At 41.6% G+C, this 26,858-nt stretch overlaps 1 protein-coding gene across 1 annotated transcript in view; it reads left to right on the top strand.

Annotated features, from left to right (window-relative positions):
• PIK3C3 (phosphatidylinositol 3-kinase catalytic subunit type 3) overlaps positions 1-26,136 on the top strand; it is a 93,896-nt gene extending 67,760 nt beyond the window's left edge. The window contains 2 exon segments of the mRNA XM_056323533.1: positions 18,456-18,581; positions 25,367-26,136. Coding sequence (XP_056179508.1) covers positions 18,456-18,581; positions 25,367-25,381 — 141 coding nt within the window. The 3' untranslated portion in view covers positions 25,382-26,136.
• Positions 26,137-26,858: the final 722 nt, after the last annotated feature.

Raw genomic sequence — 26,858 nt, 5'->3', positions numbered from 1 at the left:
GTGAATTTTGGATGCTGACTCTTGGCAAGTTATAAGACAAACCAGGGAAAACAATCATGAAAACCCCACTAAATATTGTTGTTTTCTTTTTTGGCTATCAATTGATTTTTGCCTGAGATTTTAGTAGTTGTCAGGGTGCTTGTATCCAATGCATATTATGACCCAATGAAAAAGGACACTGAAGTTTTTCTTAAATTCCAGCAGCTGACTGCAATGAGCAATCCCATATTAGAGTGATAAAATTATGTAGCTAGTAGTCATAGAAAACACAAGCAGCGCTGTTTAATGTTGCTGCAAGAATAAATACTAGAGCAGCCACAAGTCTTCAGAGTGGCTGACTTACAATTTGCCTGAAAACTAAACAGGATTGAGAAATGTTTCTCATATGTACCTGTGAAATGTTACCTCAGAATTCATTACTGATTTCTTCAGTAATTGCAAAAAACATAGCTACAAACATTCATGAATTTTGGATTTAAATACTGCCCTGCAGTTCATAAAAGCTTCCTAAGGTTTTCTAAAAAGCTTGTCTTAACCTTGAGCCTGAAGTACCTAATCCATATTAGCTAATATTTTAGCAGTGAGAAAATGTTTGCTGGTAAAAAAGAAAAATTCCTGAGTTTCATACAAGGATAACTATGCCCTATACTGTTCAGTAGGCCAAACTTGAGGACAAAAAAACCCCCAAAATAAAAAATCCATGTAAATCTGCTCTTTGGTGAGAGGGAAAAGGGCAGTCTTGTGGTTAAGGAGCAAAAAGCATAAGTGAAAATCTTGGAGCTTCGGAATGAAGTGCACTTTACCTGCGCTAGCACTAGTCCCAGCTGAGTTTGTATATGATCTCTTCTAAGCTTGTCACGCTTCCAAAAATACAAAATACCAAAAAAGAGAAGGGTAAACTTGGAGGTTCATTCAACCAGATGAAGATGCAAGCCTGCCATTGTCTCAGACCTTTAACTGCAGTTTTTGATATGATGATTAGGGTTTTCTTGAGTATTGCACCTCCTCTTTATTGCCGTCTTGATTTTTGTATGGTACGCAGCTCTTGGACCTGACTGGGAGTTTTCTGTGAAGTCATCCTCATACAATATGTTTGATAAAATTTTCAAAACAGTAGTCTTTAGTTCTCCTTGAAGATGCTTTAAGGAAAAAGAAGGTGGAAGTTTACCAGCAGTTAACACTGCCTGTTATTCTGGTAGATGTTATGCTCTTTCCCTTTCAGTTAACTTCACAACTTCCATTTTTATAATGAAATATCCCAATTGTAAATACACATAAAGTTTACAGGTTTTGAAATTTCATATTTTTAAAACAGATTTTTTTGGTGCATTGGTGGGGGTTTTTTTTGTTTGATGTGGTTTTTGTTGTTTGATTTTTTGGTTTTGGGTTTTTTTTTTGTGGGAAATATCAGTGTTTTGCATGAAATAGTTTAATTTCTGCTTGTGGGAAAATCACTTGGAGAGGTGAAATTATAGAAAAATAATAGACCTAATAGAAATTGCAGTATTATAACAACTCTTTTTAGGGAAAAATAGAGTTGCCACTTTCAGGATGGTTGGTGTGCATGGAATCTACTCCACCATAGTTCCCGAGGCAATACAACCTGCTGTCGTAGAGGAGCAGTGGAGGGTGGAGCGGAGTGGAGACCCCATGGCCAGGCTCTGCTCTGCTCCCTGCAGGATTGGGAACTTGATGGTACCGTACAGCCGATAAGCTGCATAGCGGCTGTCAAATGGAAAATATGAGATGTCCGTTGCTGGGCCAACAACTGTGGTGAAACTGTTCTTCTTAGAATGAACCTTGCTCATTATAATACTAACACACACCTCCATCCCAAAGTTACCCATCTCCAATGCATGACTACCCCTCACCGAGCATGCGCTTTCTATTTCTTATCAACTATTGATGTGAATAAGTTGTAAATAATATGGTCAAGTTTGTACTCATAAATCAATATTCATTTTAATGCATAAATAAGCTTGTAATTGTATAGCAACAAAGGGGTTAAAATGTCTGAAAGATCATATAGACTGTTCTGGCAAGAAAGTTGCAAATCTCTGAAAGGGGAGCTGTCCTCCCTATCTGCAAAGCAAGCTGCCCTACCAAGGAGATAACGGGACAGCAGGATGGCCTTGAGTCAAATTAACAAGGAGTATTGTAAAAACCCCGGGAAAGATTTCTACAAGTCTGCCAACTCATCACTTTTGAGACCTAAGGTGAAAAGTACACCGTGAGGAAGACCTACGGCCTTCCTCCCATAGACCACTGCCCACATTCTAAAGACCCCGGCCCACAATTTTTGGAAGAATCTGCGCAAGCGTGAAGGACTGATAAGCTAATTAACATACGAAGCGAGGGTAGGCGGGTTCAGGTGATGAATATGTATAGGCGTTAATGGAATATTCATTGTTTCATTATATAAATATAAGATAATCTGCCCCTCTGGGTGGGTACGATTGGTGGAAGGATCCCCCGTACACCCGGCGCCGACAATAAAGAATACTTAATCACTAAGAAATTCTGAAGACGTTCTTTGAAACAATCTGGCACCCCAGATGGGACGGCTCTCTGCCTGACCGTAGGACCCGCTGGGAAGTGGACTCCCTTGGGTACCCCCGGGGATTTTCCCGGAGGGACTCCCCAACTCATCGGATCACTGCGGAGGCAGACAAGAATCCCATCTTCTGTAAGTGATAATATTCTTTATTGCTGTATTCTGGTATTACCGGTAATCTGGGGTTACCCGTAAGACGAGAAAATTGATTTCCGCAGGGTAACTGCTGGGTATGCTTGGGAACTAGTTTCTCAGGTATACATCTGGGTATGCTTGGGAACTAGTTTCTCGGGTATACATCTGGGTATGCTTGGGAACTAGTTTCTCGGGTATACATCTGGGTATGCTTGGGAACTAGTTTCTCGGGTATACATCTGGGTATGCTTGGGAACTAGTTTCTCGGGTATACATCTGGTCTGGAAAACTCAGGTATACTTCTGTGGCTGGCACCCTAAGTATACTTCTGGTTTTGTTTGGGTTTTAGCAACATTTAATTGCCATCTGGAATCTGGCAAGTTTGCTTATAAAGCTTATTTGCTGCAGTGTTGCTTATTTTGGTTACCGGATTTATGGAATGTGGAATTTGACTTTGATAATTGTTACTGTGATTTCGGCTATATTTTGATAATAATAGTGAGCTCTTGGTGTTGCTGTAGAAAGATACCTGCGTGTTGCATTTTGTAAGTAGTAATTCTGTAAGTGATAAGTGTGTTCTGTGAGTGTAAGCTGGAAAAATGGGAGGAAAGCAGAGTGGTGGGATTTTAAAGAAAAGCCCGTTAGGATGTGTTCTGAGTCACTGGAGGGTTATTGGAGGGTCTGCTGGTGGAAGTGTGAATAAGAAAACATTGATAAAGTACTGCAATCAGTGGTGGCCGTTGTATAAGCTGGAAGATGGTGAGAAATGGCCACTTAACGGAACTATAAATTATAATACCTTGTTGCAGTTAATGCTATTTTTGCGAAGAGAAGGAAAATGGGATGAAGTAATGTATGCAGATATGTTTTTTACCCTGAGAAATCATCCAGAGTGGCAAAAAGGGTGTGGAATTAATCTAGCTCCACAGGATCCCTTAATATTAGCAATGGAAAGGGACATGAGAAAAGATGGGAAAGGAAAGTTGAAGAGGTGTTGCTCTGCATGTAGTATCGGTCAGAGATGTCTAAAGTTAGGGGAGCCAGAGGAGGGAGAAAGTAGGATGGAGGTTTATGTTCCACCCCTATCGAATATGGAAAGTATCCGGACGGAGAAGTCTGTGGATGAGGGGGGCGAGGACTGTAAGAATTCAAAAGGGTTTACCCCGATTACTGCACGTACAAGGAGTAAGGCAGGAATAAGTAACCAGTCGGGACCGGTGATGCAAGCCCCTCTGCGACAAGCTGTGGGGACTAATGGACCGGTTAGAATTAAAATTCCTTTTACCACTAGTGAATTAGATTCGTGGAAGGAAGCTGTAAAAGGTTATAGGGATGACCCAGAGGAGGTGGCTAACAGGTTCGAATTAATTATGAAAAATTTAGATCCGGATTGGAAAGACATAGAAATAATGTTAGCAGCTCTGCCGGAAACAGAGAAGCAATTGGTAATAAAAACAGCCCGGACGCATGTGCAAGTGCAAATAGCTTCAGGGGTTCTGCCCGGAACTGTGGAAGTACATGTCCCGAGAGCAGACCCCGATTGGGACTATAATGATGGTAACGATTATAGATTACTAAAAAGGTATCAGGAATGGATAAGAATTGCCCTGGAAAATGCTATTCCCAAATCTGTAAATTGGTCCAGGTTGTACACTATAAAACAAGGACCGTCTGAAACCCCCACAGAATTTTTGGAACGTTTAAGAACAGCTATGCAAAAATTTACAACGTTAGATCCGTCCTCAGAAGGGGGTAAATTACAATTGATTTCATTGTTTCTGGGACAATCAACAGAAGACATAAGGAAAAAACTCCAAAAATTACAAGGGGCAGACATGAGAGACTTAGAAAAACTGGTAGAGGAAGCATGGAGAGTGTTTAGAAACCGGGAAGGGGAGGAAAGACAGAAACTGGGACAGACTATTGCAGCAGCAACAGTAGCTGCATTAAATAATCAGGGACCAACTTTTCGAGTTAAAAATAGGGGAGATGGGAAACGAATAAGGACCCAGCAACCACCTCTAAGATCAGATCAGTGTGCCTATTGTAAAGAGGTAGGCCATTGGAAAGGGGAGTGTCCAAAGCGAGGGGGAGCTCGAAACATGATAGCAAATGTTTCATCGGATCAATGAAGTCGACCAGGAGAATCTACCCTAGCAGATCCTCTGGTTAAAATAGAGCTAGGGAACTCGGGACAAGAAATGGAATTTTTAATAGACACAGGTGCTTCCTATTCGGTGTTAAATCAAAAGCTAATGCCAGAAGATAAAGACTTTGTGACTGTAGTGGGGGCTACGGGCCAACAACAAAAAGCCTTTTTCCTAAAACCGCTAAAGTATAAATTAGGGAAACAGGTGGGAATACATAAGTTCTTGTACTTACCGGGGTCACCAAAATCACTATTGGGTCGGGATTTATTAGAACAATTAGAAGCAGAAATAGTTTTTGAGAAAGGAAAAATGAGGCTAAGAATAAGGGAAGAACAGTTAATAAATGTACTAAGCTTAGCATTGATACAAACTAATCTTAGAAGTGAAGTGCCTCCGGAAATTGCAGATCAAGTGTACCCAGGAGTTTGGGCTACCGAAATTCCTGGAAAAGCCAAGAATGTGACTCCAATAACTGTAAGGTTGAAATTGGGGAAAGAGCCTGTGAAGGTTAAACAATATCCTCTAAGGATAGAGGATAGGAGGGGAATTAAAGAAATAATTGACAGATTTTTACAATATGGGCTACTAATTGAGTGTGAATCAGAATATAACACGCCCATATTACCAATCAAAAAGGCAGATGGAAAGAGTTATAGGCTAGTTCAGGATTTAAGGGCCATAAATAAAATCACTGAGGATATACATCCAGTAGTGGCCAATCCATACACTCTATTGACTAAACTAAAAAGCAGTCAAGTTTGGTTTACTGTACTGGATTTGAAGGACGCCTTTTTCTGTCTGGCCCTAGCCAAGGAAAGTCAGAAGTTATTTGCCTTTGAATGGGAAAACCCTGATTCGGGGAGAAAAACGCAGCTTACCTGGACAGTTTTACCCCAGGGATTTAAAAATAGCCCGACTATCTTTGGGAATCAATTAGCTAAGGAGCTTGAGTCCTGGTCGACCCCAGACTCTGAAGGAACCTTATTACAATACGTAGACGATCTCTTAATAGCTACTGAGACAAGAGAGGGCTGTGTCCAATGGACGATAAGCCTGCTTAATTTTCTGGGACTAAATGGATATCGAGTTTCTCAACAGAAAGCCCAACTGGTCCAGCAACAAGTGATTTATCTGGGATTTGAGGTCTCGGGAGGACAACGAGAGCTGGGAACAGAACGTAAAGAAACCATTTGTCGGACACCGGAACCGCGAACGGTAAAGGAACTGCGGACTTTTCTGGGAATGACAGGTTGGTGTCGTCTTTGGATCTATAATTATGGACTGATAGTGAAGCCTCTGTATGAGATGGTTAAGAAGGATCAATCCAAATTGGTTTGGACTGGAGAAGCACAGAAGGCTTTTAGGCAGTTAAAGCAGGAATTAATGAAAGCTCCAGCCTTGGGGTTACCGGATCTTTCGAAACCTTTTTTCCTGTTTTCCTATGAAAGACAAGGGATAGCCTTAGGAGTACTAGCACAGAAATTGGGTCCCTATAAGCGGGCAGTAGCTTACTTCTCCAAACAATTAGATGAAGTAAGCAAAGGATGGCCTGGATGTCTACGGGCTGTTGCTGCAGTAGTTATTAACATACAGGAGGCCCGAAAGTTTACGATGGGACAGAAGATGACAGTGCTAGTCTCCCATACAGTCTCAGCAGTTTTGGAACAGAAAGGAAACCACTGGCTTTCACCGCAGAGATTCTTAAAGTACCAGGCAATATTAGTGGAACAAGATGACGTGGAGATTGTTGTCACTAATGTTGTGAATCCAGCTTCTTTTCTCAGCGGAACTCTGGATGAACCGGTGGTCCATGACTGTATAGAGACAATGGAAACTGTGTATTCGAGCCGACCAGATCTTAAAGAAGAACCTTTAGAGGATGCCGACGAATCTTGGTACACTGATGGAAGCAGCTTCGTGAAGCAAGGACAACGTAAAGCAGGGTATGCCGTTACCACCACCAAACAGGTAATTGAGTCTAAACCATTGCCCCCTGGGACGTCTGCCCAGAAAGCAGAGATAATTGCTCTGACACGAGCATTAGAGCTAGCGGCGGGAAAGAAGATAAATATTTGGACAGATTCCAAATATGCATTCGGTGTGGTGCATGCTCATGGAGCAATCTGGAAGGAACGAGGACTGTTAACTGCTCAAGGAAGACAGATAAAGCATGCAGAAGAAATTTTACAATTATTAGAAGCTGTAAAGCAACCAGAAAAAGTGGCTATTATGCATTGTCGGGGACACCAGAGAGGGAATGCTGAATTTGAAATAGGAAACCGATTAGCAGACCAAGAGGCCAAACGAGTGGCTGACTCAGCTGACACAAAAGCGTTGTCCTTAATACCAGACAGTAAAATCCAAACTATAGATGTAAGTCAAAAGCCGAGTTATACGAAGGAAGATTTAAAATTAATTGAGGATCTGAAAGGTAAAAAGGGTAAATGGATGGGTATATCTGAAAGACAACCGTGTAATAATACCCTCCAACCTAATTTGGTCTATAGTTTTTACAGAACACAATAGGACGCACTGGGGTGCTGATACTCTATATCAGAGTTTGAGTCGGATAATGGTAGGGCGAAATTTGTATACTACCGTAAAACAGGTAACTCAACAATGCAGCGTTTGTCTACACAATAACCCCAATACTCAAAATAAAGTGAGGTTTGGGATAATTGGTAAAGGAAACTATCCCGGAGAACAATGGCAAATTGATTTCTCAGAACTTCCTAGAAAAGGGGGGTATCGGTATTTATTAGTATTAACTGATACCTTCTCAGGATGGCCTGAGGCCTTTCCCTGTCGAACGAATAAAGCAAGAGAGGTGGTTAAGGTTCTGACAAACAAGATAATCCCGCGTTTTGGGATCCCAGCCGCAATGTCTTCTGACAGGGGTTCTCATTTCTGTGCACAAATAGTACGGCAAATAAGCAGAATTCTCAGGATAGACTGGCAATTACATACTCCTTATAGGCCACAGGCAAGTGGACAGGTAGAAAAAATGAATCATTTAATTAAACAACAAATAGCTAAAATAGGACAAGAAGCTAATCTGACATGGCCACAATCTCTCCCGTTAGCATTATTAAGAATCAGAGTTAAACCAAGAGTGAGAGAAAATTTAAGCCCCTTTGAGATTTTGTATGGAAGGCCTTATCAATTTTTGTTTAGTGGAGAAAACTTAACACAGCTAGGATCAGAATACTTATATAATTATGTATCTGAACTACAGAAACAACTGAGTAAGGTACAAAAGCACGTTCTAGGAACCAGGGCCAGAGGATTAGATCAACCAGTTCATTCTTTCAAACCAGGTGACTATGTATATATAAAGACTTTTTCAGGGCAACCTTTGGAGGAAAAATGGAGTGGACCGCATCAAGTACTGTTGACAACTCATACTGCTATCAAGATTAAGGAACAAGTCGCTTGGATCCACTACTCGAGAGTAAAAAAAGCTCCAGGTTCACGATGGGAAGCTACGCAAATGGAACCCCTAAAGTTACGGTTGTGTCGAAAGGATGGACAATAATTACCTTGATATCCGGGTTGTGGATAGGGAATGTCAATGCATGGGACCAGAATATGTATTTACAATTACTAAGGAATATTGTTCAGAATTTCAACCTAACCTCTTGCTGGATTTGTACTCAAATGCCTGAAAATGCAGGTCGGGGATTTCCCCTGATAGGTAGTGCATTTCCGAATGATTCCGAAATACATGCGGCTTTTTCAAAAATGACTATTTCAGAGTACACCCAATTAGAAGTTAAGGAATTGTCTTGGTCACTGGATATCAATGCTCCTTTGAACTCTAGTAGAGGTGTCCCGTGTGTCCAAAGGTGCTCCTTGAATAAGACCGAACCTGAAACAGGAGGGAATTCGACCGATAAAAGATGCGGGAAAACAGTCTTCATAGGCAGGTACCCCAATTGTACATCCTATTGGAAATATGGAGGGGCAAATCTTTGGAATAAAAACCAGACCAGGAGGAAAAACAATACTACTCCTAAGGGATGGCCCACTCCCTCAGGGACTGGATGGTACTGGATATGCGGAGACAAAGCCCGAAAGGTTTTACCCTTGGGCTGGCAGGGTGAATGTGCTGTAGGGCCTGTTGTTCCGCACATCTTCATAGTTCATAATCTGACACAAGGACTAATTAGATCATATATTAAAAGGATTAGACGAGAAAGTACAAATCCTCTTATACAGAGACCTACTGCCTTTCATAGTTTTGCTCGTTAGTTTTTTCCATGGTTGGGAGTAAGTGAATTAGAAAAAGCTTTAGTAAACCTCTCTGCTACTATGGAAATTGCCATGAACTTTACTACTGATGCCATACAGGCACAAAAAGAGGAAATTAAAAGCATTTCAAGAATGACCTTACAAAATAGACTGGCACTTGATATGCTACTTAGCAAAGAAGGAGGAGTGTGCACACTAATAAATACAAGTTGTTGCACATACATAAACAATGACAAGAGAGTAACTTTGGATTTAGAAAAGATTTGGGAACAAACCAGAATATTACATGAGATTACAAAGGATGATCTCTCTTGGAGCTTTGAGGGAATATGGAACAAGTTAACCTCCTGGCTGCCTGACCTACGATGGATAAAACAGATTTTTACTATGTTAGTAGTTTTTACAGTGTTTGGTGTATATGCATGCGTAGTGTTTAGGTGCATGTTCTGGTGCATAAACATGAGAAAATATATATAATGCAAAAGAATTTGCTTGTATCGAGAAAAAGGGGGGAATGATGTGAATAAGTTGTAAATAATATGGTCAAGTTTGTACTCATAAATCAATATTCATTTTAATGCATAAATAAGCTTGTAATTGTATAGCAACAAAGGGGTTAAAATGTCTGAAAGATCATATAGACTGTTCTGGCAAGAAAGTTGCAAATCTCTGAAAGGGGAGCTGTCCTCCCTATCTGCAAAGCAAGCTGCCCTACCAAGGAGATAACGGGACAGCAGGATGGCCTTGAGTCAAATTAACAAGGAGTATTGTAAAAACCCCGGGAAAGATTTCTACAAGTCTGCCAACTCATCACTTTTGAGACCTAAGGTGAAAAGTATACACCGTGAGGAAGACCTACGGCCTTCCTCCCATAGACCACTGCCCACATTCTAAAGACCCCGGCCCACAATTTTTGGAAGAATCTGCGCAAGCGTGAAGGACTGATAAGCTAATTAACATACGAAGCGAGGGTAGGCGGGTTCAGGTGATGAATATGTATAGGCGTTAATGGAATATTCATTGTTTCATTATATAAATATAAGATAATCTGCCCCTCTGGGTGGGTACGATTGGTGGAAGGATCCCCCGTACACCCGGCGCCGACAATAAAGAATACTTAATCACTAAAAAATTCTGAAGACGTTCTTTGAAACACTATGTCTTTAAATAAAAACGAGAGAAGTTTACACCAATCAATAATGAAAGATTGTATGGCTGGAGTCACTCAGGCTCCACCTGAGAGCAAAGAAAAGTATAAAAAGTGAATGAATCAGGGGAGGAGTTAGGGAAGACTCCATCATAACTTCTGGGATGAGTCGATGGGCTGAACCTGTCTTCTCCCCCCTAGAGGCATCTGTTGGGTAAGAAATTTATTTTATGTGTGCTAAATAACTAACTCACACTAGCTGTTATTAGTAATTAAGGATTTGGTTGTGTATCATTTCAAGTTTGTTTTTGCAGACAGTCCCTATCATCGGCAATCACGGATCTTAACTTGTTACTGTTTTATTATAAAGAGTGTTATTCTGTAAATGGCTAGTGCGAGTCGTTTGTGGGCACTAGCAGTTGCCGGCAGCAGGTAACACATTCAGGTAAAATTGGCAGACCTGCTGAGAACAAGGCAGTCGAATCACCCTCTGATCCAGCTTGACTGTTCAGTGAAGGGTCCCCATAACAGGGCGCTACCAGACTGGTCGGGCACTAGGGTCTCAGCTTTCCTGGGGGGCTGATAGACAGATCAAACACCTGGGGTTGGGCGGATTTCCGCACTCGCCCCCCCGTCTTCCCCCGTGACACTGCTGCAGTCTTATCTCTCATAATGTTCTACTTCACCACAACAGTATTTGTAGTTTGGAACTTCCTTTACCTACCCCAGAATTCAAGATGTGGGGTACTGGTTAGTGTTTGCTGTGAGCAGGCTGTGTCATCAGAGGATCCTGGGGGTTTTTACAATAGATGAAGTAGCCCAATAATTTTGTGTTGAGGTGTTTTGTTTAATTTTGGTAGGTAGAGAGGAAGTTAGTTCTAATGTTGGCTGGGATCTCACCCCAGGTTTTTGTGTTTTGGGTTGGGGTTTTGTTGTTGTTGTTGGTTGGGTGGGTTTTGCTTGCTTGGTTTTTTTCAGCAAAAGTGTAGTCAAAACTATCTGGTTTTGTTATTTTGTTATTTCAAACACACACACTCATGTATCTTAGCACCTTAATCCTTAGTTTAAACTGTTCTGAAAAGCATAATAATGTATCTGTAAACTGTGATCTGATTATAAATAAGAAGTGTAAATGAAACTTTAGACCATATTAAAAATAAGTACTGTATAAGTTCATTTTTGCATTAAAAGAAGGAGACTCTTTAGTTAATGCTTTAATCTGCAGTCTCTGCAGGCACTGAGAAATTAATTGCACGGAATGTGTGGAGTAATGTATGTAGTGGAATGCGTGAAGAGCTTTGATATGTATCAGTTAGGGGGGGAGGGGGGGAACCAACAATGAAAAAAACCCAAACAAACCAACAAAAAAACCCACCACCAAAAACCCACTATATCAGTTATTGTATTGGTTTTGTACACTGTGCTGGAAGGTGAGGGAGCTACCTAGTATCCAGTTCCTTCTCTGGTAGTTCGTTTTCGCTTTGAGCTTGTTTCAACTCTAGTTGATAAACCAGTAATTTTAGGTGGGATAGTCATGATGCAAAGTAGTGTTTCGTGTGAGTTTACTGTAAAACATTTTTTTTTTCCTTTTTTCACTCGTTACTTTGCGAAGTTCCTATTCTCTCTGTGATTCTGCAGCAAGTGATGATCACTTTGCTTTCTTTCCTCATCACCAGTTTGGCTCCAAGTAATTTATACTTAAATGCTTCTCCCCTTACCTCCCGGTATTTTCTTCTGAGCTGTCCCTCATGGTTTGTGGCCTCTTCCCTTTTTATTTTTTTATTTTCTTTGTATTTTGAAAAAAAGAGCTCTGTCATGATAATTGACAGTAGCTTTCTTACAGGATGCTTCAGATTTGACTGAAGTATTAAAAAAAAATGCAATCATGCAGATTCATATAACTGTGCAATCCTGTTCTCTTACGCTTTATTATGAAACTGCATTGTACAGGGGGATAGGAGGTGGACAACTTGAAAGCTTAAAGTTGATGTCAATATCTTCATGGACTCTCTAGATCTTTATCTAGCTTTTTCATCCTTAAACATTCAAATTCTGCTGTTGAGACCTGATGTTTAAAATCAATGTATGTATACATTGTGCTGTTTAAAACTTTCCTTTCTGGAAACAAAACAGCGGTTTAAGCAGATTCATCAAGTATGTTTCTTTTCTCTTTGACAAATACTGATGGCTAAACTAAAACAATTCACTTAATTTGAATGCCAAAGTGAGCATGCTAAGTAAATAATTCAAGCGGGACATTTTTTATGCCTTCAGGGTAGCCATTCTTTTTAAGTGTGTGGAATGAGATAATCCTATAACTCATCAGAATTTGACTCCCCAGATTCATGTTTTGGGGTTTTTTTCACACCATGCAAAAATCTTCTAGTTGCACCTCCTCTGTGAGAAACTGTTGGCTTTTAGAATACATGGCTTACTTTGAAACTCAGAGATTTCAATTAAGAATTACTACTGGTTTTGTTACAAGAACTGTAAGTCAGTGCATATTAATCTTGTTGCTGCTGTTGCAGCTCAAGAGGTGATTTGTCATCTCGACGTGTTTCTTCTCAGCTAGGCTGCAGCAGTCTGTTTTAATTGTACTGCTGGAAAACTTCCATGCAAAGATCTAGTACTCGGCAGTATTTGATTTTCCTGTTAATCGCAAACTGATTTTAAGATCTAACTGTGGGTAGATTTCTTTCCCTGTGAGTTTGTTCCTGGGGAAGGTGGGAAGTGGGTTTAAGTAGTCCTTATTTCAGTAGAATGAAACTGCATCTGAACATCATTAACTGCAACACTTTCTGAGAAGTTCTTTTATAAACAAATTAGAAGATAGCTGAAATGCTTGATTACTAGAGTTGTATGAGTGTTACAGCACTTTTCCGCCCACTCCCCCAAAAACCTGCAGTTAGCAGTTTTCCTGAATTCTCATTACGTCACCTTTTCTACGAGTAAGAAAGTAGATCTGATAGAAGTCTGTGCTCTAATTTGGGGAGGTATTTAAGCTTGTGCATAATTGTAAGCATGTGAATAGTCCATTAAATTCAGTTGGATTCGACTGTGTGCTTCATTGGCTGTCAAACTTCTAATATGTCTGTGGAGAGATAATAAACTTCCTTCTCATCATTTGTGTTATGCAGATAAAAGTTCTATAATATTAGCCTAAAATATCTTCTAAATCTCTCTTTGGTACTTGCTTCCTTGAGAGTTTGAACTTTTTCAGCTTAATCTATTCTTTCATATTGATCAAGCATCCTTTTGCAGGGAAGTTGAGGAAATACTCAATTTATGCTTACTTCAAACATTCCAGCAACAGTGTTACAACAGTGTTTTGAGTGAAACAGTGTTATCTTCCCATACTTGGCAAGCTAGCTTATGCTTTTTATTGCAGTGCTGAAGGGCACTACTCTGGAATACATTGCCTTTGAAAAGAATGCAGAGCAATACTAAACTGAAATCTCAGAAAATTTTGCTATCAGAAAGAATATGTGGTATCCTTGGTGCATAGAAATAATACAAAATGTGAAGAGAAGGTAGAATCTTCTCACAAATAATGACCTTATTAGCAACATTGTTGAAATACTTTGGCTCACGTTTTTCTCAATGCTTAAAAAAAGTGAATGCATGGAAAACGTTCAGGAAGGACTTTATTCAGTCTTAACAGTTAGTCTGCTTAATCATATCCAGGAGGAAGTTAAGAAGCAACTTAAATCATTTCATATTTACCTACATGAGAGAGATTTCTGATGGACAGTTCTTTTAATATAAAAAGTTTTCATGAGTTCAACTGTTTGAGGTGGAAATTGGACAAATTCAGACAGATAATAAGTAATGATTGTTAAATAGGACAATTAATCATTGCAACAATTTACCTAGGATGTGAAACACTCTGTCTTGGTGTAAAGACTCCGTAAAAGAGATTCTCACAGATAAACCTCAAGTTACATACTTGATGCAAAAATTGTTGGATACCATTTTACCTAGTTCATTATGCAGGAGACTGAAGTAGATTAATATGATGGGCTCCACAAGAGCTCACATAATTTGAAATTTATCTTTATGATAATAAAGTGTGTGATAAAATGGCAGCAATTAATTTTCTGCAAGTAATGTGAATTTGCTGGGCAATTTTCATATTGTGATCAGCACTACTTTGGAAGGTGACTAGCAGTTTTAAACTTTGGGGATAGGATTGATTAGAGAACACTAGGATCTAGGCTCATTGAAAGAGCTTTAGATTTAAAGGAAGAAGAAAGGGATAAACCCAGGCTCGCAGAGATGAGCCTGGGGGCAGCACACCAGTGTTTCAGGGACAGTGTGTTAGCAAGGTCCATTGTTCAGTCTGCCGTCTCAGTGGAGGCAGGGGATGGAGATCCATGCGGCACCAAAGATGTAAAGGGTTATTGATGTGTTAGTAACCACAGAAGTGTCTGAGAATGGTCACATGGGGATTAGGGCTTCTCCCCACCAAAAAGTGGTGGGATCAATAGGCCAACTGAAGTGCATCTACCCAGGAGGAGCTGGAAGCCATTGTGCAGCAGGAAAACTGTGTTGCCATCATGGAAACATGGTGAGATGATTCGCAGCACTGGAGTGCTGCAAGGAAGGAGGGGCGGTGAGGTAGCTCTGTGTGTTATGGAGTGTTTTGATTGTCTAAAACTTAATGAAGGTGACTATAAGGTTGAGTGTTTATGGGTAAGAATCGGGGAGAAGGTCAACAAGGCAGATATGGTGGTGGGAGTCTGTTACAGACCACCCAACCAGAATGAAGAGGCAGGGAAAATATTCTGTAAGCAGCTGGGAGAAGTCTCACCATCACTAACCCTTGTTCTCCTGGGGGACTTCAACTCACCAGATGTCCCCTGGAAATACAATATAGCAGAGAGGGAGTAGTCTAGGAGGTTCCTGGAGTGTGTGTAAGACACCTTCCTGACACAGCTGGTCAGTGAGCCAGCCAGGGAAGGCACCTGCTGGACCTGTTCTTCATGAACAGAGAAGGACTTGTTGGTGATGTGGTGGTTGGAGGCTGTCCTGGGCACAGCGATTGATAGAGTTGTCAATTTTCGGAGAAGTAAGGAGGGAGGTCAGCAGAACTGCTACCTTGGACTTCCTGAGGGCAGACTTTGGCCTGTTTAGGATCCTGGTTGACAGAGTCCCTGGAGAGGCAGTCCTGAAGGGCAGAGGGGTCCAGGAAGGCTGGACAGTCTTCAGGAAGGAAATCTTAAAGGCGCAGGAGCAGACCTTCCCCATGTGATTTAAGACAAGCAGGCAGGGGAGAAGACTGGCCTGGCTGCACAGAGCTTTGGCTGGAACTCAGGGCAAGAAGGAGAGTGTTTGACCTTTGGAAGAAGAGGCAGCAGCTCAGGACTATAAGGATGTCATGAGGTTACGCAGGGAGAAAATTAGAAGAGGTAAAGCCCTACCAGATGTTAATCTGGCTACTGCTGTGAAAGACAATAAAAACAGTTTCTAACAAATACACTAGGAACAAAAGGAAGGCTAAGGAGAATCTCCATCCTTTATTGGATGTGGGAGGAAACATAGTGACAAAGGATGAAGAGAAAGCTGAGGACAATGCCTTCTTTGCCTCAGCCTTTAATAGTAAGACCGGTTGTTCTCGGGGTACCCAGCCCCCTGAACTGGAATACAAAATGGAGAGCAGAGTGAAGCCCCCATAATCCAAGGGGAACTGGTCGGTGCCCTGCTACACCACTTAAAGACACACAAGTCTATGGGGCTGGATGAGATCCACCCTAGGGTACTGAGGGAGCTGGTAGAAGTTCTCACTGAGCCTCTTTCAATCATTTGTCAGGAGTCCTGGCTAACCATGGAGGTCCCAACAGGCTGGAGGTTTGCCAGTGTGAGGCACATCTACGTGAAGGGCAGGAAGGAGGATCCAGGGACCTACAGGCCTGTCAGCCTGACCTTGGTGCCAGGAAAGGTGATGGAGCAGATCACCATGCATGCCTTCACACAGCACGCACAAAGACTCAGGCCCAGCCAGCATGGGTTTATGAAAGGCTGGTCCTGCTTGATGAACCTGATCTCCTTCTGTGACAGGGTCACCTGCCTAGTGGATGAGGGAGAGGCTGTGGATATCATCTACTGGGACGTTAGTAAAGCCTTTGACACTGTTTCCCACAGCATCTCCTGGAGAAACTGGCTTCTTGGGGCTTGGACAGACATATTCTTTGCTGGGTAAAGGCCCTGGCTAGATGGCTGAGCCCAAAGAGTGGTGGGGAATGGAGTTACATCCAGCTGGTGGCTGGTCACAAGTGGTGTTCCCCAGGGCTCAGTGCTGGGGCCAGTCCTGTTTAATGTCTTTATCGATGATCTGGATGAGAGGATTGAGTGCACCCTCAGTCAGTCTGCAGATGACACTAAGTTGGAGGAGAGTGTTGATCTGCTGGAGGGCAGGAGGCTCTGCAGAGGGATCTGGGCAGCCTGGACTGATGGGCTGAGGCAAATTGTATGAGGTTCAACCAGGCTTAGTGCCGGGTCCTGCCTGTGGATCACACCAGCCCCCCACAGCGCTACAGGCTGGGGGCAGGGGGCTGGGAACTGCCTGGTGGGAAAGGGCCTGGGGGGGCTGGTTGGCAGCTGGCTGGGCATGAGCCCCCCGTGTGCCCAGGTGGCCAAGGAGGACACCAGCATCCTGGCTTGTATCCAAAGCAGTGTGGCCAGCAGGACTAGGGCAGTGATTGTTCCCCTATACTGTTGAGGCTGCACCTCAAATACTGTGTTCAGTTTTGGGTCCCTCACTCCAAGACAGACCTTGAGGTGCTGGAGCGTGTCCAGAGACGGGCAATGAGGCTGGTGCAGGGTCTGGAGCACGTGTCTTATGAGGAGCAGATGAGGGAACTGGAGGTGTTTAGTCTGGAGAGGAGGAGGCTGAGGGGAGACCTGATCACTCTCCACAACTACCCAAAAAGATGTTGTAGCGAGGTGGAGGTCAGTCTGTTCTCCCAAGTACAAGCAATAGGACAAGAGGGAATGGCCTCAAGTTGCTTTTTTTAGCAACTTTGGAGGTTTTAATTGCATATTAAGGAAAATTTATTCACTGAAAGGGTGGCAAAGCATTGGAACAGTCTTCTCAGAGAGGTGATTGAGTCACCATCCCTGGAGGTGTTTAAAATATGTGTAAATGTGGCCCTCAGGGACATGGTTTAGTGACAGACTTGCCAATGTTAGGTTTACGGTTGGACTTTATTATCTTAAAGGTCTTCTCCAACCCAAATGATTCTATGATTCTCTCTTAGACTGCTTAATTCTGAGAGTTATGGACTCACTAGGTGGTCTTTAACAGCACAAATGGTTTTTGCAAATTGAGCGCCTAAAGTTAGCATTGTTGTCCAAAAAATAGAATAGAGCAGAGCAGACTGTTTCAGTTGGAAGGGACCTACAGTGATCATCTAGTCCAACTGCCTGATGAATTCAGGGATGACCAAGTTAAAGTATGTTGTTAAGAGCATTGTCCAGATGTCTCTTAAGCACTGACAGGCTTGGGGTATTGACCACCTCTTTAGAAGCATTTTCTGTTGTTTGGCCACCCTGATATAGGACAGCATAGATGTTGCTGTATTCTTGATTATAGTGCATTCAGCTTTTTAATTTATATAAATTTGCAAATACTAGGCAAAATACATTATTGTTACAATAGTTAAAAAATATGTTGCTGTCAAAAGAAAAAGCAACGTAAGGGGTAGTAGTGTCTCCAACCAACTGTTTATGGATGGTGGGTATAATCAAAGTTAATGAAATTCTCAACTTCAATTTCAACTTTCAAAAATGGTTAGAATCATCCAGACTCTTCCAACTTTGTATGTAATATGCAAAGTTGTATGTTTTTTCTCTAGTGGTATTTCATTCTTGTTTAGTGAATGTTGAGTATTTTTTTCTCATAGAATTTTAGTTCTGTTTAAACTCTTGTGTCCAAATACTTCTCTTGAATTTCTGGCCTCGAGCTTTGAAATTACTGGCTTGGGGGTATGAGGTGTAGGGGGGCTGTTTCTAGCTTATTTAAATACTCGTTTTTTTGAAAATAGGTGTTTTCTGTAACATTGCAAATTTCAAATAATCTGCTGTAATTTAGAAGTAAAAGAGACATTCTCTACTAAACTTTCATAACTGAAGTAATTATGTCTGCTACTATATACTTCAGATAGAATTGTGTATGTTTTAACTGTTGAATTGATTTTTGTCATCTCTTCCCCCATTGCAGTTGCAGGACAAGTTCCGTTTGGACCTGTCTGATGAGGAAGCTGTCCATTATATGCAGAGTCTAATTGATGAAAGTGTCCATGCCCTCTTTGCAGCTGTGGTGGAGCAGATACACAAGTTTGCACAGGTGAGATACGTTCTTAGTTGGTGGTCTCTGTGAAAGCTGAATAAAGTGAGAGATTGTGAGTGGTAAGTTCAAGACTTCATTGTTTATGATGTTTTAGTTCATTTTTCAACAAGTTAAAAGAGTCTCCTTGCTGCCAGGACTGGAGAGCAAGCTCTTAGCAATGATAGAAGATTTTTTTTTAAAGCACCTTAGCAAACATGCTAAGTGGGATGTAACTGGTTGTATTACTGAAGGTAAGAACTGCGAATCAGTGAGCTGGAGTTCTGAGGGAAGGATCCAGAACTTCCTTAGCTTTCATTCCCAAAGTAAACGAGTGAAGATAAACTCTCTTTCTTTTTGTACCTTTGCTAGACTTCCTTAATTGTGCACTCCAGCTAGTTATCTTGATCATTAACAGACATAGCAGCTTGCACAGAAGGGGCCAGGAACTCTGCTCATAACAGCATCCACATCTTCTGCAGTGTTGACACTGTACCCCAGAACATGGTCCCCAGCGGCTATGGGAACAACTATCCCCTATGTCAGAGGCTTCAACACTGGTGGAGATCGTAAGGAATAATGCAGTTTTTCAGATATGGGGCTGCAGGCATGGCTGAGACCTCTTGCTGGAGCAGTGAGCATTGGGCTCCTTGCTTGCAGGAGGTGTGCAGTGGTGGAATGTCTACATCCCAAAGTAAAATTGCTGTGGGAGGAGGTCAGCAAACGGCACAATATCAGGGCTGACAAGAAGGAGATTAACCAGATCTTCTCCAAGACCTTGGAGATAGAAGAGCTTGAACCTTCAGCTGCACTAAAGGAAGAGCAAGAATACATTGTGCTCATCAGGTTAGGATATGAAGACACACAGGATGGTGACAACTGGAACCTTGAGACTTCTAGTGTTAGGAGGGATGGCTTCTGCTCTACCTGCAGATCTGCTGAATAGGTTCAAGGTGGCTGGGAGTAGTCAGCATGGGTTTAAAAAATGAAAATCATGGCTGACCAACCTGACAGCCTTCTGTGATAAAATGGTTAGCTCAGTGGACTGGCTTAGAGCTGTAGATATTCTCTGTCTTGGCTTTCACAAGTTTCTGATGCTGTCATCCATAATATCTTCATAAACAGACCAGTGCGATACGGACTAGAGAAATGGATACTGATGTAGATTGGGAACTGGCTGTTGTGCTGGGGTTGGAAGGTTGTGATCAGTGGCACAAACTCCATCTGAAGGCCAGTCACTAGGGGTGTACTCCCAAGGTTTCATACTGAGGTCAAACTGTTTAGTGTCTTCATTAATGACCTGGGCAGTGGGACAAACTGCACCTTCAGCAAGTTTGCAGAAAATGCAAAACTGAATAGTAGCTGGTACACCAGAGAATTTTGCTGACATTCAGAGGGGCCTTGACAGGCTCGAGAAATGACCACACAGGAACCTTATTATGTTCACCAAAGGGAAGTGCCAGGTGCTGCACCTGCTGTGGAATAAGCCCATGCAGAAGCATGGGCAAGGTGGGGCAGGTGATGACGTGGGAAGCAGCTTTTCAGAGGAAGCCCTGAATGTTCTGGTGGACAAGTTGCACATGATGGTGACCACTAGCAGTGATCAACGGCTCAATATCTGGAAGGGGGTCAGTGACAAGTGGTGTCCCTCAGTGGTCTGTACTGGGACCAGTACTTTTTAATATCTTCATCAGCGACATAGACAGTGGGATTGAGTGCATGCTTAGCAAATGTGCAGACATCACCAAGCTGAGTCAACAAGGCCAAGTGCAAGATCCTGCACATGGGTTAGGGCAACCCCTGGTATCAGTACAGGCTGGGGGATGAAGGGATTGAGAGCAGCCCTGCGGAGAAGGACTTGGGAGTAATGGTGGGTGAAGAGCTGGGCATGAGCCAGCAATGTGTGCTCACAGCCCAGAAAGCCAGCCATATCCTGGGCCACATAAAAAGCATGTCCAGCAGGTTGAGGGAGGTGATTCTGTCCCTCTGCTTTGGTGAGACCCTAGCTGCAGTACTGTGTCTGGTTCTAGAGACCTCAGTTCAGGAAAGACATGGACCTGTTGGAGCGGGTCCAGAGGAGGGCCACAAAAATGATCAGTGGGATGGAACACCTCTCTTATAAAGACAGGCTGAGAGAGGTGGAGTCATTCAGCTCGGATAACAGAATGCTCTGGGGAGACCTTATAGAAGCCTGTAAGTACTAAAAGGTGGCTTATAAGAATCATAGAATCATTTAGGTTGGAAAAGGCCTTTAAGACCATGAAGTCCATGCGCTGCTAAGTCCACCATTAAACCATGTCCCTAAGTCCCACATCTACATGTCTTTTAAATACCTTCAGGACTCATCCACTTCCCTGGGCAGCCTGTCCCAGTGCTTGATGTTCTTTCTGGTGAAGATGATCAGCTCAGTATCAGCCTCAGTAGTAATATCCAAGGGCCACCACTGACGTGCAGGAGCCACTGGACCTCTGCATAGCTGTTCAGACCATGGTGCCTGGCTGTCCAGTAAGTTCAGCATCAACTTTGTCACCTTCTTACCCAGTCTGTATCTCACTAGCTTGGTCATAAGGATATTATAGGAAAAAATCATACCAAAAGCCTTATTTAAGGCAAGGTAAACACCATCCACTGTTCTGTCCTCATCCACAGAGCCAGCCATCTCATCACCTTGTTCAGCAACAGCTTACCTTTGGTAAATCCACCCTGGCTGTCCCCAGAAAACAAACATTCAGGACACACTTAGTATGGTCTGTAGCAATAGGACAAGGGGGAATGTTTTAAACTAAAAGAGCATAGATTTAGACTAGATATAAGGAAGACATTCTTTATGATGAGGGTGTGAAACACTGGCACAGGTTGCCTAGAGGGGTGGTCAGTGCCCCAACCCTGGAACCATTCAAGGTCAGGCTGGATGGGGCTCTGAGCAACCTGATCTAGTTGAAGATGGCCCTGCTCATGGCAGGGGGTTGGACTAGGTGGCCTTTAAAAAAGCTCCCTTCCAACCCCAACTATTTTATGATTCTGTGCAGCAATATGATCTCATGGCGAAGAAGGGCCACCAGCTTCCTTGACCACAGTGGCTGGAGTGTTTCTAGCCAGTGGAGGGAGGTGATCCTTCCCATCTATCCAGTGCTATGTGAGATGCATCTGGAGTCCTATGCCTCTTTTGGGCTGCCCAGTACAGGAGAGAGGTGAACATGCTGGAGCAAGTCCAGCAAAAGGCCATGGAAGTGATCAAGCGCTCGGAGTATGTCATACAAGGAGAAGCTGAGAGAGCTGGGATCATTTGGCCTGGAGAAGAGAAGACTCAGGGGGATCTTACTAATATGTATAAATACCTGGTGGAAGGGAGTAAAAAAAGATGAAGTTGGACTCTTTTCAGTAGTGCCTGGTGATGGGACAAGAGACAGTGGGTGCAAACTGAAAGACAGGAAAATTCATCTAAATATACCGTGAGGGTAATCAGACACTGGGACAGGTTTCTCAGAGGTGGCAGAGTCTCCATCTGTGGAGATACTTAAAATCCAACAGCACAATGTCCCAAGCCACCTGTTGTGTTTCATTCTGCTTGAGCAGGAGGCTTGGACTAAATGATCTCCAGAGGTCCCATGCACCCTCATGCCTTACCTGATTCTTGGCAGTGGTCTGCAGTGGCAATAAATTGTCTCCACTATTTTTAGTATTCATGGAAAATGGAGAATGAAATGTTTAACCACATGTAGGTGTACTGTCTTACCACAACCCACAGTACAACAGTAAAATGTTTAATTCTCATGTTGAGTAAAACTATGTTCACAGAAGCATTTTTTCTTTGAATGTATGATGTTTTTTTCCCTAAAACCATCTGACATTTAGTTTATGTTTGTCAGGGATTTAAGGTATTGCACCGTTTACCTTAATTATTAGACTTACAACAATGAAATGAATTGAGAGGTAAAATGAAACCAATCTGAAAAGCCAGTTATTATCCCAGGGTTTTTATTGATTCTTTCTTCAGAAGACTAACCAAATTTTGATATAAACTCAGGAGAACTGTTTTTAGGGCTATTTGCTTTGCTAAAGGTCTTCCAACTAATCTGTTGTTTCCTGCAAACTTAATTTTTATTTTGAAGAAGTGTACTGTAATGCAGGGTAAGAAGCAAAAATGTCATTCCATCTGCATATATATTTAATAAACATGATCTTTTACGTGATGAAAAAAAGGAGTGTAATTATATGAAAACGTTGCAAAATTTGTTGTCATTCATTATGGATTACTTTGGTCATAGGCTGCAGGATGGTAATTTCATAAGGCAGTGAAAAATGCCTAGCATCTACTTTGGGGTTAAAAAAAATAATAAAAAAAGCAATTACAAAGATTCAAGATGAAAATTTTAAATGCCTCCAATATGTGTATAGACCTTTCTTTTAAACACATGCTGACAGTCACTTTTTTTAAGACATGTTGTCTTACTTCGCTGGTTTTAGGTGACTGCCAGACTCTCCCAGGTAGTTGTTACTGCATTTGTGAAACTGTATTAGTAAGTCCGAGTTTACAGGTTTGATTTAGGTGACCTTTTCTTTTTTCCGTTCAGACTTGTTCTTGCTTGACCTTTCTTCAGCACTTACAACTGCATTTAAAATCACGGGACAGATTTGTTCAGAGTATTTTAAAGTACCCAGGAATTGGAACCTCAGGCCTCTAGCTTCCAGGCACGCTGTTCTAAGCAACAGGCTGATACTTACAGCAGCAGGCACCGACTGTACCTTCTATACCTATTCTGGGGAGTTAAAAAGCAAGCCTGCAGTGTGTCTTGCACTTTGGGTACCACATAGGCAGATGTGACAGCCACTAATGCAGGCCTGATCCCCTTGTCTCATTTTTGTGTTTTTACCTCTCCAGCTGGCTGCTGCTGAGTTCCAGCATAGAGCCTTTGGGGCTGTTTTTCCTGAGGCCCTGAACTCTCCTCATGTGCTGCTGCAGAGTTTGCTACCTATGTGCTTTTAGCTTTCCTGTCTACTTTTGGGATCAGGTGCCTAAAACGGAAACAATACTGTGTTGCTTTGTAAGTGCTGAAGACACCTCTTTGCTCCATGTGATGTAGGATTCTTCTGCTAGTGTAGAATTCACATTATTGCCTTCGTTCCTGTTCTACCAGTTACACTTCTAGGCTTCCCTCTGAAAGAATACTGGATGCTTAGAAATGTGAGGAGGATACAAAAAGAACAGTTACAAATTAATCAGCAGTTGACAAGTCTGAAGAATATGCGCTCTATATATTTTTTAACAAAACTTACAAAAAATCCATCAAAATAAAAGTAATTAATGTCTATTCTCTTTATACTACAAGGATACTTTTTAGTGATATGTAGTAATTCATTAGTCAAAATCATTATCTTTCCTTTTTGTCTGAGGCAGTCTTTAAGAATTTGCTGCTGGAGCCTTCACAGAGTCTGTGAATCGTTGAACAAATGAACAATTAATGCATCATTGAATTTGCTGTAAAGGGGTCATCTTACACAATGACCAATTGAAGCTTTCAATTTGTTCATGTATAATGCTGCATTCAATTGCCAGTGGCTTTGCTCTTAATAATAATATAAGTTGTCTAAAAACCCCCACACCACTACACAGGTATTATGACACATGCTTAAACAGCAGATTTGGGCCCAATGTCACACAATTTTTCATTTGAAATGCCCTTCAATGTGCTTTTTTGTTTATCAATAGATATTTATTCTCTTTACTGCCTCCAAAATAGGCCTACAAGGAATCTGGGCTGTCTGTTGCAGCAGTTAAGAGCTTTTTAATAAGGTTGGTTATTATAGCAACCATTGTCTATCGGTATTCTGTATGTCAGTCTTTAGTAAGTAAAGCTCTTGGATAAAGCAATCTAGCCATCAGGTTGGTGTATTGTTCTTTTGTAACAGTATTGTAAATTGAGTTCAGTTCAAAGCTGTGTTATGAAGCTTTTGGTTTAGTTTCTAATGCATCTCTAATCTATTACCTTATCAGATATTTTACAGACCTTTTTATGTAATACTTGTCTCCATAATGGTTATCAAAAAAATGTTGTCTCAAAAGTAAATAAATTTAACATTTAGAATAAGTTAATGGTGTTGTACAATAGTGTTCAAGAGGAGAAAAATTGCATACTAATTTTGGTTGATACTGATGAAGGCTGGATAGCCATTTCTCCCTGGAGAGTCATTTTCATTTTAGCAGAATTATTTATTTCTGCAGAGGAAGGAAACAATCTCCAATTGAAGTGTCTAATTTCACATTTTATTTCCCTTATAAATTTACAACTCAAGTCAGCTGCATTCAGGGCTCATGTTAAGCAGTGATTTAAAAAGTGAAAGCTTGAGGAATGAGGGGTGTCCCACCCAAAATGTAGCTGTATAATTTGGGGTTCTGCTAATGCCTGGCTGCTGGCTGCTTAGGAGCAAACTCAGTCTATGCTGTAAATGTTACATGGCTTTAGAATATCTTGAAGCTGTGCTCCCAGTGCTGCTGCATCCCAGAATGCAGCTGTGGTTCCTTTCCCTCATGACAGGGCTTCTGTTTTCCTTCTGCTGGATGCCAAAATAAAACGCAGAATATCTACCAGCAGGGTTGTGTAGCTTGGATGAAACTGTTGAGGGGCAGATAGAGTTGGTTTCCATGCTGTTTGTTCTCCTGAAGGATTGTGAAAACTGCCTGCCTTCAGGCATTTCACCATGTTTCTAACACACAGTTCAATTTATGCATAACTTTGTTGTTCAGGAGTAAACCAAGTTGAATAAATGCTGTGCTATGTGATATTTTTTATTATTATTTTTTTTAGTATTGGAGAAAATAAGCCTTTTGCCTACCTGTGGTGGAAACAAGCAAATGCTCCAGAAAGAGGCTATTTCTCAAGCCTTTGTGGACTTCAACAGTTTTGGAAGGCAAAACCTGCAGGTTGGGTAGCACGGAGAATTGAGAGCTCAGGAGGTGGTGAAGCTTTTTGAGTCTCTGTTCACTGAAGGTTTAAAACCAACCATTTTATAAAGGAAAATGGATGTTTATATCATCCTTGGGACTCAGATGCTATTGCATCTTTCCACTGAAAATGTTTGAGCCTCAAAAGTTGAAGCAACTTCTTCTCAAGCCAAAGATAACTGGAAGAGGCTGGATTTGATGGTAATTTCTTGGACCTGTTAATATATTTTCTTATTTAAAAATAGAAATCATTGCTGTGCTGAGCATGAGTACATACAAAATTGCAGCAGTGAGGCTACAGTTCCTCGGTGCAAAACACCCACAAAACTATGGCAATCTCCCCTTCCCATCAACTTTGTTCCTTGAGTAAGTTTTAAATGTAATTCATATGATCCTTTATTTCCCACCTTGGGCAATGTTCTCGTTAGAAAGGACAATCATTTCTTCCCTGCTTACAAAAATGTTTTTAAGTGCTGATAAGTTAGCCAGCTGTAGGCAGCCAATTAAATCATCACTAACAGGCTCAGCAACCAGAATACAAAGTGAGTGGTTCAGTATTTCACACTTTAACTCTTAATGTTTTCTGTACAGTGATTATATATTCTTGGCTTTAATAAACTGTTTGTTATTGCAGTCTTGAGGTGTTCTGTTTTGTGTTTTTAATCTTACCTGCTGAGACATGGCATATGAGAAGATTATGTTCGTAACTTGGCTTTTTGCGAGGATTTTCAATTCTCTGTTTGCTTGCTGGAGGAATAAGACCACTCATAAAATGACTTTTGTGCCACATGTTGAGTTCATAATGAGTCTGTTTTGAATGATCAACAATGTAATTAGCTAGTCATAAATGTGTGGATCTCTTCAAAGGGTGCTCTTATACTCCTGTATGTTTTTTTTAATAACAATTTAAGTCAGGAAGAAATCCTTCCCAATTACAAAGATAAAAAGGACTGGTTTGAATCTGAATCTGCCTTATATTTGAGTTGGCCTTGCTTTGTGCTGCTTCTGCTAGCAAACACTGGAAGAGCTGTGATGGAGGAAAATCCAGTAGGGCTGTGATGGGCCCTTCATTATTTCAGCATATTACCCAGATTTGCCAGTTAAGCACAAGACTGGTTCAGCCCCTCTTTTCCCCTGTATGCGTGGCTTATAGGAACTGTATTACCCCAGTTACTTAGTGCTTGTTTTAACTGGCAAAAGGTGATGCCACCGAGGAGCCACAGTAGTACCTCTTACGTTTAGATGACTCTTCTTTGGAGAAGTGGCAATTATCATTTTCTTGTGGGTTTTTTTGGGCCTTGCTTTATCTGGCAGAAATATATATTTCTATTGCCTGCATTTCTCATGAACTCATT

This window comes from Falco biarmicus, chromosome W, assembly GCF_023638135.1.
Source record: "Falco biarmicus isolate bFalBia1 chromosome W, bFalBia1.pri, whole genome shotgun sequence".
NCBI lineage: Eukaryota > Metazoa > Chordata > Aves > Falconiformes > Falconidae > Falco > Falco biarmicus.
The sequence above is the reverse complement of the archived record's forward strand: the minus strand, read 5'-3'. Positions and strand labels throughout refer to the sequence as shown.